This window comes from Pogona vitticeps, chromosome 2 (genome assembly GCF_051106095.1).
Source record: "Pogona vitticeps strain Pit_001003342236 chromosome 2, PviZW2.1, whole genome shotgun sequence".
Classification (NCBI taxonomy): Eukaryota; Metazoa; Chordata; class Lepidosauria; order Squamata; family Agamidae; genus Pogona; species Pogona vitticeps.
Window position 1 is genome coordinate 189,318,911 of NC_135784.1, and position 17,924 is coordinate 189,336,834.

A 17,924-nucleotide genomic window follows, 5' to 3' on the forward strand; every position below is an offset into this window, starting at 1 on the left:
ACAAAAACTGTCTACGGACAAACACTGGCTCCATGGCTTGGAAACAGGGATGAGCACCACTCCCTAGAGTCAGACACGACTAGACTAAATGTCAAGGGGAATTTTTACCTTTACCTTATGTTTATTATACACACAAAAAAAGTGCAGCGCGTCTTTTTGTAATAAACTATGTATGTAATAAAAAGCAAATCACCAGCAAGCTATGGCAAAACAATAATGGAGGCAATCAAATGAAGACAAAGCAAATTATTAATTGATCAATTAAACGCATTTTTGCCAGACGTTTTTATGAGTACTTGGAAGGGATGGCACACGAACAATAATGTTTATATAACTGATAAATCGGTCCCATATTTTGTAAAAAAAGAGAAGTGTAGTTTCCTTTCCAAGTGAACACGCCTCTTCAGGTACAGTAGTCTTCGCACTAGCACTGCTCGCCAAACATTAGTCTACCAAGTTGACAACGATACGTTAGACAAAGTTTTGCATTGTGAGGCAATTACCATTCCAGCTGATTGACAAAGTGTGATTACAAGATTATGCAGCAAACACACCTTTCCTTATGAAACAATGACTGCAAGCCTAATGTTGTACATAAAGTAGTCTCCTGATTTTGCCTTTTCCCTCTTTTATTTAATAATGGTAACTGCTAATCTAGAAGGCTTTTATGAGGAGAGTAGCAGGGGCATTGGGTTCTTAATTCTTTTAAATTCAGCACACCAACCAGCCAGCCCAGCTGCTTAAAGCACTTATACAAAGACACACAAGTGCTTCCTAGGTTACTCCCACAGTTCTTGGTATAGATCAGAAAGTAAAGAGCAATGCATCCTCGTATGAGATCAGATCTCTCTGAATTCATCTCCCTCTCTCCTGAAAATTTGGCCGGCAAAGTTCTGTATCTGCCTTGGTCTCGCTGAAATCAAATCCATTTGCTCACCCTATGTCTGAAAGACATTTATCAAAGCACTGAGCACTACAGAGTAGAAAGATTATGGTGTCTAATTAAAAAAAAAAAAAAGCAATTTGGGCCTTGAGGCCCACCACTTTGACTCCTCCAATAAAAGTAAGGCATGTCCAGGATGGGCATTTCTCCTGCTGGTTGGTGTGTTGCAGGGGTGGATTGGCTTTTTTTCTTTCCTGGCAACCACATGATGAGCGAGGAGACCAATTTGCCTCCAGGGCACCCCAAGCCACACCTTTTTGAGTCCTTCTCAGGGGCTTCTATTTCTGGGCGTAGGTTGGTGCACTCTAGTTTAGTCCATTTCCAGTGCTATGGTCACTGGTAATGGACTAAAATCAAGCCTTGCAGCTGTCGAAGCTGCCAATGATGCCTTTCAGTTTGAATGTCCAATATCATGGAGTATCTTAATAAATGACCCGCTTTGGAATACAGTATTGGCAAATTAAACACTTCCCCAGCTCCTCTGCAGAAGGGCAAGGGAAGTTAAATTTTTTTTGCATCTGGTAGACCATTGCTGATATGCTGAATCACTTAGATTAAATTATTTTTAGAGTTTTTTTCTTTGCCTTTATGTGAAGTGTTGATACATTTTTTTAAATTTTTCTATAGGTAAAGTTCAAAGAGATGGGAAAAAAATTGAATCCTGTAAACCAATCCTTAAAGTAGAATACAAGACCTGTAAAAACAGGTATGTAGTGTTTTTTTAAAATAATATTAAAGAAGTGAAAATGATCACTCTGTTAAGTGACTTTTGTGCAATGAAATTGATTTACTTGAGCTTTTATTATTGTTTTCTTTCCTGTTTTTCTTCATTTGGTGAAATTTCTAATTATGACACTTCTAGTGACAGATTATCCGTAACAAATAGAACGTCCCTAATCAATCAGAGTAAAGTGTTCTGGACTAGCTTTTCGAAATCGTCCAGGATTTGTTGGGAGTACGAATCTTAGATTCCTCTTGATATAGAACTCGCGTATGAGAAAACAACAGTGATATAAACACAGCCCTTTTAGTTAAAGTTTTAACACACACTGTACTAGGGAAAAACAGACTAGGGAAAAACAGCTGATCTACCTGGCCCTGCTATCACTTCTGGGTCCAAAAGAACTGTACCTTGTAAGTCTCATCTTGGCAGCTGTAACAGACCTGACACTATACAGGATCTACCTGCTGGATGGTTAACAGGTTTTTTTTTTAGTTGTAAACATATCTCACTCTCATCTTCCACTTCCAGCTTCTGACTTTTCAAATACATAAAATTTACAAGCCACCTTCCACTGATGTGGCATGTTCATCTAGTATAGCGGTCTGGGACATTCTGTAGCAAAATCAACATCTATGATACCTTTCAGTATGTACCGTATTTTTCGCACCATAAGACACACTTTTTACCCACAAAACAGGGGGGTGGAAAGTCTGTGCATCTTATGGAGCGAAGAAAACAGATTATATTTTCCTGTTTTCTTCTCCTAAAAATTGGTGCATCTTATGGAAAGGTGCATCTTATGGAGCGAAAAATACGGTACATTTCCACCCAACAATAGCAGAAACTCTGATTCATATATTGATCGATGTACAAGGCCTAGAGCCTCGTGTCCATCATTTCTTCCTTCACTAGAATCATAAAATCATAGAATAATGGAGTTGGAAGGCCTCTATAAAGCTATTGAGTGCAACCCATTGCTTAGTGCAGGAATCCAAATTAAAGCAGATCTCACAAATGGTTGTCCAATTTTATTTTTGAATGCTTCCAGTATTGGAGTGCTCGCCACCTCCAGGGGTCATTAGTTCCATTGTCATACTACTCTAACAGTTAAGATATTTTTCTTGATATTCAGTCTAAATCTGGCTTCCTGTAACTTGAGTCCATTATTACATGTCCTGCACTCTGTGATTATTGAGCACAGATCCTGCCCCTCCTCTGGATGACTACTTATCAAGTATAGTGGTACCTTGCAAGATGAATGCCTCGTGCCATGAAAAACTCACAAGACGAAAGTGTCTTGCGATTTTTCCGTGACTCGCAAGACAGCTTTTCCTATGGCTGTGCTTCGCAAGACGATTTTTTTCATTTTGCTGTCATTTTCGCAAGACAAAAAAAGGCAATTGTCTTGCGAGGCATCTCATAGGAATGCATTGAAGGCAATTTCAATGCATTCCTATGGGAAACCATGCTTCACAAGACAATCGTTTTCACGGTCCGAAAGGACTCGCGGAACAAATTGTTTTCATCTTGCGAGGCACCACTGTATTCAAAAAGCGCTGTCATATCTCTCTTCAGTCTTCTTTTCTCAAGGCTAAACATGCCCAGTTCTTTCAGTCTTTCCTCATAGGGGTTGGTTTCCACCATCATATGGGACCTGCAGTTCTAACTTTAGGCATTCTATATAGGAACTGACTATCCTCCAATCCTTCTGTTTCCAGTATGTCAGTAATGGGGCACAACTCTCTAAGAGATAGCTGATTTTTGTAAAATGTCTCACATATTCAAGTTACTTTTGGACACTGTATCTATTAAACATCTGCATTTTACCTCACCAAAATATATATAATCATTACATTCAGATCCTATTGACTCCTGCAATATTTCCCTTCCACATCTACTTAAATTTCTCTTTCATACATCCAAGTAGATTGGCTATACTGTATTGCTTTGAGTCATTTGTCTTGCATCTGGTTGTTTCTGGCTTCCTAGGTTTTTTCATTAAATTCCGACGAACTACATTTCAGTTAGTTCTAACAATTCTAACAATTTTTCTAAAGGTGTCCTTTTAATTCACAGCTGAAATGATTTAATTCCCTGTTGTGCTTTCTAGATGGTTCTGAGATTCTGCCCATAGATTTGGAAAAAAATAGCCCTTTACTATGTGGTCAGTATGAGTTTGGCTATTTCTCTCTCAAATTCTAAATATTGAGTATTCCAGTCTACTTCCCTGTCATAGGATTCCTTTAGCGCTCTTTCTGCAACTCTCTCTGTTTGCCTAGTACATTTAAGCTTTCCTTTTTCGTGCAGTTCTTGTTCCATGGTACAGCTGCGCTAGCAGCAGGGAACAAGCTAGTATGGCTGCTTAGGAACTATCAATCAAGCCTGACTGTTCACATGGAAATAACACCTACAGTGAAAAAAAAAATTTTTTTTTGTTCCCTTCCCCTGCCCTCTGCAGAGTAGGAGAAGTTATTACTCTACCAATATCCTGAAGTGGCTTACTTATAAAGGCATTTCACAATCCTGGCGAATTGAAATAGGAAGTCTGGGTTTGGATTGGTTCCAGCTATCAAACGTGCTAGAACGGATTCAAACCAGAATGATCTTACCCACAACTGAAACATAGAACCCCCTTGACAGAGGTCAGAAAGGTGCAGGTAGGAACACTCTGGGGGTGGGGCGGTGTGTGCTCTAGCAAAGACATTGGATGATTGCCGCCTTTAGTAGCCCATCCGCAGTAGCCCATCCGTGCAGCACTCCAAACAGCAGTCTAAACAGTCCGTTCGCCAACCTCTTTCTTTTCTTTCTTGTTTGTCCAGGATTTCTCTTTCTAAAGATCTTACAGCATAAAAGAGCTCTATAAAACACACTCCCTTTGGCTTCTTGCTAGAGCCTGTACTTCTAATTATGAAGGTGGTTAACAAGGCCTCGTGCCAGCAATCTCTAAAGAACTATTCCTGCTTCTTCCAGTTAAATTCTTTTCTGTGACCTCCTTTTCTTCAAGAATTTCAATAGCCAAAGCATGCTGTTTAAGTACCTGAAGAAGCTCCTTGGCATGCTCATGAGTCTCGTAAAATTTTGCTTTTAGTTCTGAAACAGAAGCAGTATTGCCGAATGCTGCTTCTTGTATTCAGTCTAAAGTATCTTTCCTCCTTACTCCTAAAGTTACATGCAGTGCAAATGGGGGCAGACTTTCTATTATTTTTCACCTTTTTATATTTTCTTGTATTTTCTCACCTCCCACTAATTCCCTGGTTTGTATCTCCAAACAGCTAACTGGGTTTCTCCAGATGGTTTGGGTGTGATTCTTGAAAATATTTTCAGTTTCCTTTTGAGATCTGTGGCAACCTCCAGTTACATTTTCAATTTGAAATGCTTTAGCTAATAGCGCATATTGCAATCCAGGTGAAAGACTTATTTCAGGGGTGCAGGTTGCTATGGGAATATTTTCTCCTTCAGATCATTCATGTACAATTTTTCTTGCTTGCTCAGGTAAAAATATAACTTCTGCATCTGCAGGAATTACCTCCCATTTTGATTGCCCAACATTTCCTCCCAATTCACAAACTTAACTGGGAGTCTGAAACTCACACGACAACATTATTTTCCCCCCTATCTCTTGTGTTTTCAGTAAGAGTGTCATTTTTTTCTATACCATTCTTCATCTTCCCCTTCTCATAGTCCATATCAACGAGCAATATTATTCTTTGTTACCTGGTATGCTCTCAGAGCACATGACTGAACTCACACATGCTTGGAAAAACACCTGTAAGGGATCTTTGAACTACGGCAATAGTGCATCTTGATAGGGATAGGACTGAATAAATCACACCCACACAGAGCTATTCAGAAGGGGAATTTTACTGAACACAAAAGGTTTAAGATACCGTAGTACAGATTCACAATCAGGTTTACTACTAATATGGGGAAACACAGGCTCAAATGAAGCAAAGTGCCTGATTATATGGCTGAGAGGCTTCACATGAAATATCTTTTCCTAGATCACACACAAACACATGCACACACACAAAAGCGGGGATAGATTGAGGAGCTACCAATGTGTGGGGAAAATACTCCCAGAAGACAATAAAGAGTGACAGATTATCTCTCCTTGGTCTTGTTAGACTGTCTGGGAGCTGTGCCGCATTGGAACTCAAGTGGGTGGGATCAGCAGCAAGATTCAGATAGATAAAGAAAGAGGATTCACACCTGAAGTCAACTTGAACAATTAATGTCTTAGGTCATTCTGAAGGGGTCATTTAGATCTATATTGGGGTTCTTGGGGCTTGGCTCACCTTTAGACCTTTGAGGCTATTTATTCTCTACCACAGTTTTTTCTTAACCTTTCCTTGTCCTTGACTTAACAAGTTTTCCAGTTCAATCAGTTTGTGTTATTCACATCTTTGTCTAGGCAAATGAGACTCTGTAGGGGTGTTGCACAGACCCGGCCAGTTTGGTAACACCTGTGCATATCGAACTCCAACTTTCTGCACAACCCCATTTTATAATAATTGTCATCATCATAATCATCTTTGAATTAGGAATCATTGAGTCCAGCCCCTGTCAAGGAAGCACCACGGGAAGAATCAAACTCCCAGCCTCTGGCTCCGCAGCCAGAGCCCTCGACTGCTAAGCTAATTACAGCAGTTTTGTGTTTGCAATTGGACTGCAAGCCTCATATCATACTGGGTGACAATTTGTATCACTATATTCGCGAAGGCTTTCACGGCCGGGATCTAATGGTTGTTGTGGGTTTTTCGGGCTCTTTGGCCGTGTTCTGAAGGTTGTTCTTCCTGACTTTTCTCCAGTCTCTGTGGCCAGCATCTTCAGAGGACAGCACTCTGTGCTCTCTTCTCCTCATCACAACAATACACCCACAACAAGACACACTAATCACCCATCTCCTGAATAGGACAAAAACCTATCTCACAGCCATAAATGCTCCAGTCCCTAGCCAAATACACCAGAGCACAGACTGCTGTCCTCTGAAGATGCCGGCCACAGAGACTGGCAAAACGTTAGGAAGAACAACCTTCAGAACACGGCCAGAGAGCCCGAAAAACCCACAACAACCAATTTGTACAGTATCACACTTGAAACCTTGCCCAGATCTAAATCATGGTCTGTAAATACCCCTGGTGTCTCTCTTGCTACGTTTTGCAAAATTATTTTCTGCTCAGATTCACTAAAATTTGAGCCTACAGAGGTAAGAGGTAATGGCAAATTCTCTTCTTTCTTGTTTCTTGTGGCTAAACTCTGCACAGGTAGAATCTTTGACCATTTCACCTTCACAAACCGTAGCAGCTATTTTTTGGGGGGAGAGGTTCAATACAATATCCCTTTTAGTTGGGTGAAAGAATGAAGAAGGCAAATGTGTCTTTGAAGCCAAATAAAAACAAAATCCTAGATATATTTATTGACTGATATAGGAGATCTGCAACATAAAGGAAACAACTCCATATGTTCAGTCTTTAAAACCTGAAATAAAATGCAAATACATAAGATCAATAGATGAAGTTACTCTTCCAGTGCTCTCCTGCCCAAACATATTGAACTTCTATTTATTTTATTTTATTTTATTTTATTTTATTTATTTATATCCCGCCTATCTGGTCGGTTAAGACCACTCTAGGCGGCTAACAGCATTCTACTATCTAAACCAAGGTAGTAAAGGCCTTACCATTCTCCAGAGGAACGTTAGCTCTGCCCCCATCTTCTCTAGCACTCCCCTCTTTCTCCACTGAAATCTTTAATCATAAACCCTTCCCAAAATTTCCCTACACATTGGGCTGAATCAAATACTGTAGTCCACAGGGGTTCAAGGTACTTGTGGCTTCAAAGTTACACCAGTTAATGGCCAGAGAAAGGATCTTTGTTGGTTTTCCTGTCTTTCCTCTACTTTATTTGTCTTCAGTGTCATTAGCCATTTTTGCTTTTTCAGTTTTAACTGTCTGAATTGTAATTAACTACTTTTGCTTTTCAATTTTATTGTTCTATTTTTGGAACTAGTTATTGCAGAAGCAATAAAGTGGTTCTCTCACATAAAGAATGCCAACCCTTCCCATATAGATCTCTCCTTCAAACTTAATCACACACACACACAAGTTATTCTCCTACTTAACAGGGAAAAGATTGCAAGTCTGTTTAATGCTTTCCATGGATGGTATGGTGTTCATTCCTTTTTATCCTTCTGCTGACAAATGAAGACCCAACTCTTCAGCCAGGCTTTTAACAATCATAGCTGCGTTCCCTAGATGACATTTATTGTTAAGTTTGATTTTAAAGTTTCAAATGTTTTTATTTAATCAATGTGTTAGTTCAGTTGGTTTAATGTATAATTTATTGTGTCCCCGTATTGGTAGAAAGGCAGCCTATAAATAATACAAACAAACAAGTAAATAAATAAGAAAAAAAGTACTACCCACTCTGCCAGCTTGCTGCTCTTCGATCCGATTCCTTTGGGATATACATCATGTGAGTTCTACCCATAGGGCTTCCAGTTTCCTCCTGAGAACTGTAGGTAGCCACTCTTTAAATTTTGCTCTCTCACAGGATTCTTGTGCAGATAAAATGGAGAATTCTTTATAAAAGTGGCCCTTAGCCATCTTTGACCAAGAGTGCAATAAAAATGAATCAGTAGCAATAAGTAATGCAATGTTTTGCATACTGATTTTTTTTCATTATTCCATTATTCAGGTGCCTAAGAATCTATACGAAATTTCCTGGGAGATTTTCACAAGGACCATGGTTTAACCTCAGTTGATAGCCTCAGTAGATAGTGAGAGTCACTTTGTAGATAATTTTCATAAATACTCACTCTGCATGAGTCATTTTTAGTCTGTGTGTATTCAAATAGATTCCATTTTCAGCTCAGACAAAACTCTTCCTGAATTTTAATATTCTTTTAAAATGGATACTATAATCTATTCTTAGAGAGAGATTGTAAATGCATATACTGTACATTTAGAATCTGATTGTGGCTGATGGGATTTTGTTTTTGTTTTAATCAGCACAGTGATCCATTTATGCTGTCAAAATTCAATGGGGATTGTAGAATCCAGAACAGATTCTAAAACTCTGCCTAAGGATTCTGCAGAAAAAAAACAAGTGTGCAACCCTGTATTTGATATGCTGGCTGAGGGGCTGCTGGATAGAATTAAAGCCTCACAATGCCAATAAGGATGTAAGACATGGCTCCTTAATGTTGAAATATCTGCTTCATACTATTTAATATTATGGAAATGATTTCATATTATGGGACTCATTTGGGAGGAGTGTTTGACCATTGGCAAATGTTTTCAAAGCAGAAGGCCCTCAGTTCACTTCCCAGCATTTCCACATAAAATAATTTCATGTTGCGCTGCTGGGAAATAGCCTGCCTGAGACACTGCAGAACTGTTAATAAGACCAGACAGTACAGGGCCAGATGGACCAGTAATAGGACTTAACGTCGCCTAATTAATCTTGTCATAATGTAAATTCAAGGTTTTCAATTCAAGAATGCTAGGAAGGTCAACACAAGTCTTTAAAATGTACTGTAGTTACAATTGACATACAAACTGAGTTCCTTTTTTTCCAGTTTGCAAAAATCTTTACCAAAACAACAAAAACAAAACAAAATCGAGGATGCAAGAGGGTGATCATCAGTGTGAAAGTGTGAAATGATAATCCTTTCAAATTATTTTTTTCCAATATAGTGAGCCTTTTATAGTTTTTTCTGGAGGACTTTCATATGACAAACCTTGGCGAAGACCAAGTCTGACAATCATGCATGGAAAAGCAATCACAGTGCTTGAAATGGATCATCCCATTGTTGACTTTTTAACTCTTTGTGAAACTCCATACCCAAATGGTACGTGTGCGTTACATTTTTTTTGCTATGTATTTTTATTGACTTAAGTGTGCTTGTGGAATTCTTCAGGTATAATATTTTCAGTTGTCTCCACCTCTTCAACTACATATGTATGGTTCCATGAACGCCTCTCTTCACTAAAATGCACACAAGCCTCAAAAATGTCCAGATTTCTTTAGGAAATACGGGTCTCATCCCATGGCCAGGTTTTCGAGGTTTGAAATGAATATTTTCATAGGAAATGTGAACCCATGCAATTTCTTTTTGCTTCCTTGCTTCTGGAACAGCTTGCCTGTTCTCTCACTAATTAAAGGTTGAAGCTATATTTATGAGAATCTCTTACTGCATGGCACTGAATGTAATACCGAAAGGACATGTTCCAGGCAGTACTGGAACATGTTTCATCAGTATTCCAGGCAGTCTTAACATCTTAAGTCACACCATCATTCTAAAAAATGTCACAGGGAGACAAATAAAAGGTCTTCTGTCTCACACAGTAGCTTTTAAAGATTTTTGCAGCTGAGGTCTAACAATTAAATTAAATCTAAGGTGTCCCAGGGTGCGGTTACACATTCAAATACTCCTAGATTTGCGTTGGCTTAAGCATGCTTGAAATCAATTAAAAAGACCCATTTACATGATGTACAGATAAATGCACAATATATATATATATATTTGCCAGGAAGTGAGGGGGTTTTGTTCGGAAAATGAGGTTTGTTTGTTTGTTTTTTTAAACACCTGCTAGGAGCTTATTTATTTTAACTTGATTTTGAATGTGGTTTATTTTGAATCATTTTGGCATGTGTGCTCGCCTGTGTCAGAATAAATTGCGTCTGTGAGGTTTGTCAGGTATTAAATGCCGGGATCATAGTTTTTGGACTGCGTGGTAGCCTTGCAATCTCATATATTGTTTTTTCCCCCATCTGTAACACTGATCTAGCGCTATGCCAGCTTAAAAGAATTAAAAAATAAATTGAAAATAGAACAAATATTAAAAATCGAACCATGACAGAAGTACATTGCTTTTTTGAAGTGCGTTGGTGGTGATAGTATCAAGTGACTATGAGAGGCAGGCGGGTAGAAGACAAAAACCTCAAAGGCAGTTACAGTAGGAGATGCTAGCAACCAGAGCATCTCCTCAAAGCTACAGCAGTGCAGGGATTTATTTTAGTTTTTTGGTGCAGACTCTGGATAAGCCTAGCTTCTGGAGGGCAAAATATAATTAGCTAGAGCCCCGTGGTGCCAATTTTAAAACAATTTTAAAAGCCCACTTAGTCCCCTTGACTAGTATACCACATATCTTACATCCAAATTAAAAGTTGTTCCAAGAAAGGACACACACACTGATCCAAAACTCATGTGACTACTACCATGTTTCCCTTAAAATAAGACAAGGTCGTATATTAATTTTTGCTCCAAAAATGCATTAGGGCTTATTTTCAGGGGATGGTTTTTTTTCATGTACAACATTTTACGTTTATTCAAATACAGTCATGTCATCTTCTGGTTGCTGCACAATGGTGGAGGGTGGGGTTTCACTTAATTGGGGCTTGTTTTGGGGGTAGGCTTATATTATGAGCATCATGAAAAATCATACTAGAGCTTATTTTCAGATAGGTCTTATTTTCGGGGAAACAGGGTATGTGACTTTAAACCAACATCAAAACCCTCAATCCAGCTCCTGATTTATTTCAATAGTGCAACCGCGCCCCCAGTATGGAGAACTCATTTCAGCAATTTAGGATTCTGTTTGAAATCTTCCATTATGTGACTAGTTAGAGCAACAGGTATGTTAACTGGCTTTTATTTGATGCCCTAGTTTGTTAATATTTGTGTTTGATTCTTGTTTCATAGAAGTTCAAGAACCCTATGCTGTAGTTATACTATTGGAAAAAGATCTAATTGTCGTTGACCTGACTCAAAGCCAGTAAGTACAATTTTCTCATGATCTGCGATCATTGTTAGAAGGAAATGCCAAGTTTAACGTATTTTTCCGTATATAAAATGACACTTTTCCCTAAAATAATTAGAGGAAAAATTGAGGTTTGTTTTATACATGGAAGTAATTAGAGGGGAGGGACCAAAGTGCTTTGATCCCTGCTTTCCCTCTCCACATTTTGCAAAAAAAGTGGAGAGAGAAAGTAATTCCTGCTTTCCTCCTACACTTTCGTTGCAAAAAGTGTATGGGGAAAGCAGCTTTTTGCAAAGAAAGTGGAGAGGGAAAGCCCTTTCCTCGCAGGAAAGTGGAGGGGGAAAGCAGGAATCAAAGCACTTTGATCCCTGCCTCTCCCCTCCACTTTCTTGCAATGAAGGAAATTTTGGGTTAGAAATGTGGGGGTGTCTTATACATGGGAGCATCTTATACATGGGAAAATGTGGCATTTATATCTTTTAAAATCAAGATTAGAAACAAAGTGTAACATGAACAAGCCAAAGCCAAGGTGCATTTAAAAATCTGCAGGTTTAATGCCCATCTGTGCCACATGCTTAAAGCCTGTGGTCCTGTAGGCCTAACAGTCAGTCTTTTTTATAATTATTATTGTATTTCTGAATTCAGATTCTTTTTGTTTATAAGAACTCTGATTAAATTGTAGGGGGAACAGGGAGATATTTTGTATTGGAATTAAAGTTTTCAAAGATTACTGTGCTGATCTCAGATAGAGATTAATTTTCATGGTTCCAAATAATTGCACACTGAGATTGCAGTTACACAAAAACATTTATTGAACTCATGCATTTTTCTGTTTGCCATTGGATCTGGATTAGATCCCTGAGACATTTTATAAAAAGAATTGACAACAAAATAATTCTACAATTTACTTAAAATACACCAATGAAATGTTAGTACAGTGGACCCTCGACTTACGGAATTAATCCATATTGGACTGGTGGCTGCAGGTCGAAAAGTCCGTAGGTCGAGGGTCCATTTCCCATAGGAATGCATTGAAAACCCTGTAATCCGTAACCGGCCCAAGCAAAAATACCCACACACACACACACAAACAAAAATTGAAAATAAATACTGTAGAACCTTATCTGTCCGAAGCCTTCCAGGGGTCCCCTGCTGCCACCATCACTTCTGCCCGAGGCCTCCGAGGGCTTCCCCACCACTGCTGGAGGCCTCTTGGAGGTCCCCCACCCCTGCCGACACAGGCTTCACCAGGGTGGACTGGGCCTACCAGGGGAAGGCATCCCCTGGTAGGCCCGGTCTAGCAGGCTTTCCCGGGCAGTAGACCGGGCCTACCAGGGGAAGCCCTCCCCTGGTACGGCCGGTCCACCTTGGGAAAGCTGGTGGTGGCGGCGGGGGACCTCCAAGATGTCTCCCATGGTGGCGGGGAAGGACCACAGAGGTCCCCCTCACTGTCGATCGTGCCTCTGGAGAAGCTCCAGAGGCATGATCATTGCCGAGGGGGACCTACAGAAGCCTTCCAGGGCTTCTCCACCACCATGGGAGGCATTTCGGAGGTCCCCCCCCCCCGGCTGCCGATCATGCCTCTGAAGCACGATCGGCAGCGGCGGGGACCTCCAAGATGTCTCCCATGGTGGTGGAGAAGCCCTGGAAGGCATCCGGAGGCACGATCAGCAGTCAATGGACCGGAAGGGAGAGGCGGGGAAAGCACCAAATTCAAATTTGGCGCTTTCCCCGCCTCCCCCTTCCGGTCTGTATGTCGATTCTCCGGCCGCAAGTCGAAGGGAAATTTTGCAGCCGGAGAAGTCTGTAGCTCGAAAATTTCGTAAGTGAAGCCCTGCGTATTTCGAAGGTCCACTGTAATCAGAGCAGAGAGGGGCTTAGTTCTTACTGAAGTGGTATTTGGGGAGTTGTGCTTAAGGCTGCAGGAGAAGTTTACATGTCTGAAATTACATGACTACAAACTGGGAAAAAAATATTCCCTGCACTTAGAAAACTAGTATGCCATGCCACTTAGAATAGAATTTTTCTATATACAGGAACTTTTAGTTTAAAAGAAAACACAAATGTACATTACAGCAGCTTCAGTAAAGATATCTCACATCTTGCTGTGATTATGTGATTGATTCCTGCATTGCATATCCTGGAATGAGTGTGGGGTTGGAATAGATTTTTTTAATATATGAGCTCCCACCTACAGCCTGAAGCAATACCACCCACTCCCAGATTTGCCTTTCTGGTGAGACACTTAACAGAATTAAGACACTTAACAGGCAACAGATAGCACTCTCAGAAAAAAAAATATGATTTTTCAGAGTACCATGGGGAAAAGTCATGGTAATTAACCTACCATAGTGACTAAACTAGCTTTTAGATTTTTAGTATGCATTCATCTTTAAATTAACATGGTTAGAAATTAGGACCATTTCTGGCTTATATCATTACTTTTCGAATGTAAATTGTGCACCGGGTATTGAAAACATGCTTTAAAAGAATAGCACTTAATAATTGGTGGCAGGGTGTTTGTTTTTAGCACAGATTATCTATTTTATGAAATTTTGTACCTAAAAAGTATGTTAATACAATTCCACAAAATATCTCCCTCAATTAGTTTTCCAATTTTTGAAAATCCTTATCCCATGGACATTCACGACTCACCAGTCACCTGCACAGACTATTTTGCTGACTGTCCACCAGACTTGATTCCTGTACTGTATTCTGTAGGCGCTAAACATAAGAAGCAAGGATACAGCAATAAGGTAAGACAAATACCCCAAAAAGTTCTGTTGAAGGTGTAACTAAGCACTTGCTCTATATTTATGGTACAGTAATCTTATTTTTAATGTGTGTTTTTTCTTAATTATTTTAGTGATTCATATTTGTTTATTTGTTTGTTTGTTTGTTTGTTTGTTTGTTTAACTTTTCTGTCACCCATCTGGCTACCAAGACCACTTTGGGCATTTTATATATAAGAGCCTCGTGGCGCAGTGGTTAAAACGCTGTACTGCAGCTAAAACTGTGCTCACGACCTGGGGTTCAAATCCCAGGTAGCCGGCTCAAGGTTGACTCAGCCTTCCATCCTTCCGAGGTCGGTAAAATGAGTACCCAGCTTGCTGGGGGGGCAATGTGTAGCCTTTATAATTAAAATTGTAAACCGCCCGGAGAGTGCTTGTAGCGCTATGGGGCGGTATATAAATCCAATAAATAAATAAATAAATAAATAAATTATATGTTAAATATAATATCAAACAATAATTTAAATAATTAACATAATAATTATAAAATCAACATTCATCACATATACACCAACAAATTGAACTAACAATGATTAAAATAAAATGGAGGCAAGCTGGCACAACTGGTTAAATAAAAATTAAAACGACCACTGTGTTAAGATTTTACAAGGTCTGGAAAGGCCTGTCAAAAAAAAACACATGTGTTTAGCAATCGTTTAAAAGTTCCCAGGGAAGAGGCCCCGTGGATTTCTGGTGGGAGATTATTCCAAAGGTTGGGGGGTGACCGCTCAGAAGACCCGGTTTATTGGTCATCTCTTTCGGAGCCTTTCTTGGGGGTCAATAGTCTCAACTACTTGGCCTAGGAAGATTATATAAGACGGGCAGATCTTGTCAGAAGGAGGTTTTCCTCCAGGTATCAAGGTCCCAAACCATCTAGGGCTTTGTATGTCAGCACCATCACCTTGAAGTTGGCAAGGATACGAACAGGCAACTAGTACAGGGTGGCCAGAGTAGGGGAAATTTAGTATTTTACTTAGTGCTTTGAGCTTGTAAGGAAGACATCCGAAGAATATAACAGAGAATACTTCAACAGTACTGAAAGTATTAGTCAGCTTTTAGAATCTCAGTTCAAGAACTTTGAAACAAAAGAACTGCAAAAAAAATTGATGAAATTAAGTGGGGCTTAGAAAATAGTTTGAAGACTATTGCAAGTAGACATGGGGTTTTTTTGTATACAAATATGAATGCCACTGCACCACACATAATGAGAGTTCAGCTCCCTGGGCTGGACCATCCACTCATCTGCCGCTATTGTCACAGGCTATGTGCTCCCTTCCTATCACTCTGGAGCTTGCAGTCGATTAGCCACTCCTGGCAGGAGGCAGAATGATGAGCCTCCCTGCCTGGTCGAAGAGTGGCTGGCTGACCGGGTGCTCTGGAGCAATAGAAAGTGAGTGCTGAGCCCACGGCAGCAGCAGAATGGTGAATGGATAGTCCAGACCCTCATTATGTCCGCCTATGGGGGTATTCGTATAATTGCATCTCTAATTGCAAGGCATCTCTAAAACTGTTACTATTTTACAAGAAGACCAAGAAGTGTTGACTTTGAAAACTGAATAATTAAAGTCTTTGGCAAGTCTCTAATTCAGGGATGCACCATCTGCTCCCCTTGTCCAGAGCCCCTGAAGGTGGCCAAGCCATACCGTTTTTCTGTGTAGACCTTTGAGAAGTTCGGGGAAATAAAAATGCTGTTCTCTGGCTTCCAAGATTGCTGCACATATGATCAACATAACTGTGTAGGCAGAGATGTCTGAAACTCTGAATTCCACTAGATGTGCACGGCATTAAGATCTCCCCTCTTATATATTGGAACAAACTGTCAATATAGTTTCAAGGCCTTTTTTAAATTGTGGAGACCAGAAACTTGTTTTTTTTAAATCAAGGTTATATTCTCACAGTTTTGTCTGTGCATGGAAGTACAGAAAGCCTGGACAAAATTGCTACTGAATGTACAATTAAATGGGTGGCATAAAGGTACCCATTGCAGTATTCTCTTTAAGATTTTTTTCCCCAATTGGACAGGTTATATTAATGTTTAAAGAACTGAGAAAAGTTGAATTTATAAGAAAATAACATTTCAGTATGTGGAATGCAATTTTAAAGCTTAACTATTCTGTGTCAGGAGTGGCCTATCAACGGTGGAGCATGGAACCTAGGAGCACAGACATATCCTGAAATTATCATTACGGGGTAAGAAATTATTATTATATCAAGTTTTGAAATGCTGGTAAAATTCCTTTTGCTATGCAATAGAAGTACAGAAACCCACATAGAATAGCTACAAGTTTCCCAGAGTCCATCCCATTCTCATTAACTGGCACTTAAAAAGACTCAGTAACTTACTCTGAGACAATTGTAGGAGAAAGACTAAAAAGTATTTATTTACTTACGTATAGTTACCTGAATGTCTAAACTTGTGTATGCTGCTTTTTTACTTCACACATATACAGCAACCAACTAAACAGATCAACAGCAAACAAACTACTTTCTCTCTAACAGATGAAAGAGAGGGAATGACAAACAGTCAACAGAAATGCAGGTCTCTCTTTGAATTCAAAAGCTCAAAGGAACAATTGGTTAATGCTAATCACGATAATCACTCTAGCCCAGGAAAGTCCCTCCCAGTCACACAAATTACAGACAGTATGTGATGTTGCCAATAAAACACCAACAAATTATAGGGGCCTATTATTGAAAGTGTTGGTGGACCTGTGAGGATGGCTCAATTGTGGAAGCTCATGGATCCAAACGCCCTTGCCAACTGTTGTTTGAAATCTGGTGGACTTTTAAATTAGGAAGTTTGTTGTTGTTGTTGTTTAGTCATTAAGTCGTGTCAGACTCTTCGTGACCCCATGGACCCGAGCCAGGCCCTCCTGTCTTCCACCGCCTCCCGGAGTTGGGGCAAACTCATGTTGGTAGCTTCGATGACACTGTCCAACCATCTCGTCCTCTGTCGTCCCCTTCTCCTCTTTCCCTCACACTTTCCCAACATCAAGGTCTTTTCCAGGGAGTCTTTTCTTCTCATGAAATGGCCAAAGTATTGGAGCCTCAGTTTCAGGATCTGTCCTTCCAGGGTTGATTTCCTTCAGAATGGATAGGTTTGATCTCCTTGCAGTCCAGGGGACTCTCAAGAGCCTCCTCCAGCACCACAATTCAAAAGCATGAATTCTTTGGTGATCAGCCTTCTTTATGGTCCAGCTCTCACTTCCATACATCGCTACTAGAAAAACCATAGCTTTGAATATGCAGGCCTTTGTCAGCAAGGTGATGTCTCTCCTTTTTCAGATGCTGTCTAGGTTTGTCACTGCTTTCCTCCCAGGAAGCAGGCTTTTAATTTCGTGGCTGCTGTCACCATCTGCAGTGATCATGGAGCCCAAGAAAGTAAAATCTGTCACTGCCTCCATATCTTCCCCTTCTATTTGCCAGGAGGTGATGGGACCAGTGGCCATGATCTTAGTTTTTTTGATGTTGAGCTTCAGACCATTCTTTCTGCTCTCCTCTTTCACGCTCATTAAGAGGGTCTTTAATTCCTCCTCACTTTCTGCCATCAGAGTGGTATCATCTGCATATCAGAGGTTGTTGATATTTCTTCCGGCAATCTTAATTCTGTTTTGGGATTCATCCAGTCCATCCTTTTGCATGATGTATTCTGCATATGAGTTAAATAAGCAAGGAGACAATATACAGCCTTGTTGTACTCC

General features: G+C 40.0%; 1 protein-coding gene across 2 annotated transcripts in view; it reads left to right on the forward strand.

The window, feature by feature from the left end:
• STXBP5L (syntaxin binding protein 5L) overlaps window positions 1–17,924 on the forward strand; it is a 102,934-nt gene that overhangs the window by 40,549 nt on the left and 44,461 nt on the right. For both annotated transcript variants that reach the window (XM_020789486.3, XM_020789487.3), the window contains exons 9-13: window positions 1,571–1,649; window positions 9,365–9,519; window positions 11,374–11,446; window positions 14,040–14,187; window positions 16,346–16,413. In XM_020789486.3, coding sequence (XP_020645145.3) covers window positions 1,571–1,649; window positions 9,365–9,519; window positions 11,374–11,446; window positions 14,040–14,187; window positions 16,346–16,413 — 523 coding nt within the window. The remainder of the gene's footprint in view (window positions 1–1,570; window positions 1,650–9,364; window positions 9,520–11,373; window positions 11,447–14,039; window positions 14,188–16,345; window positions 16,414–17,924) is intronic.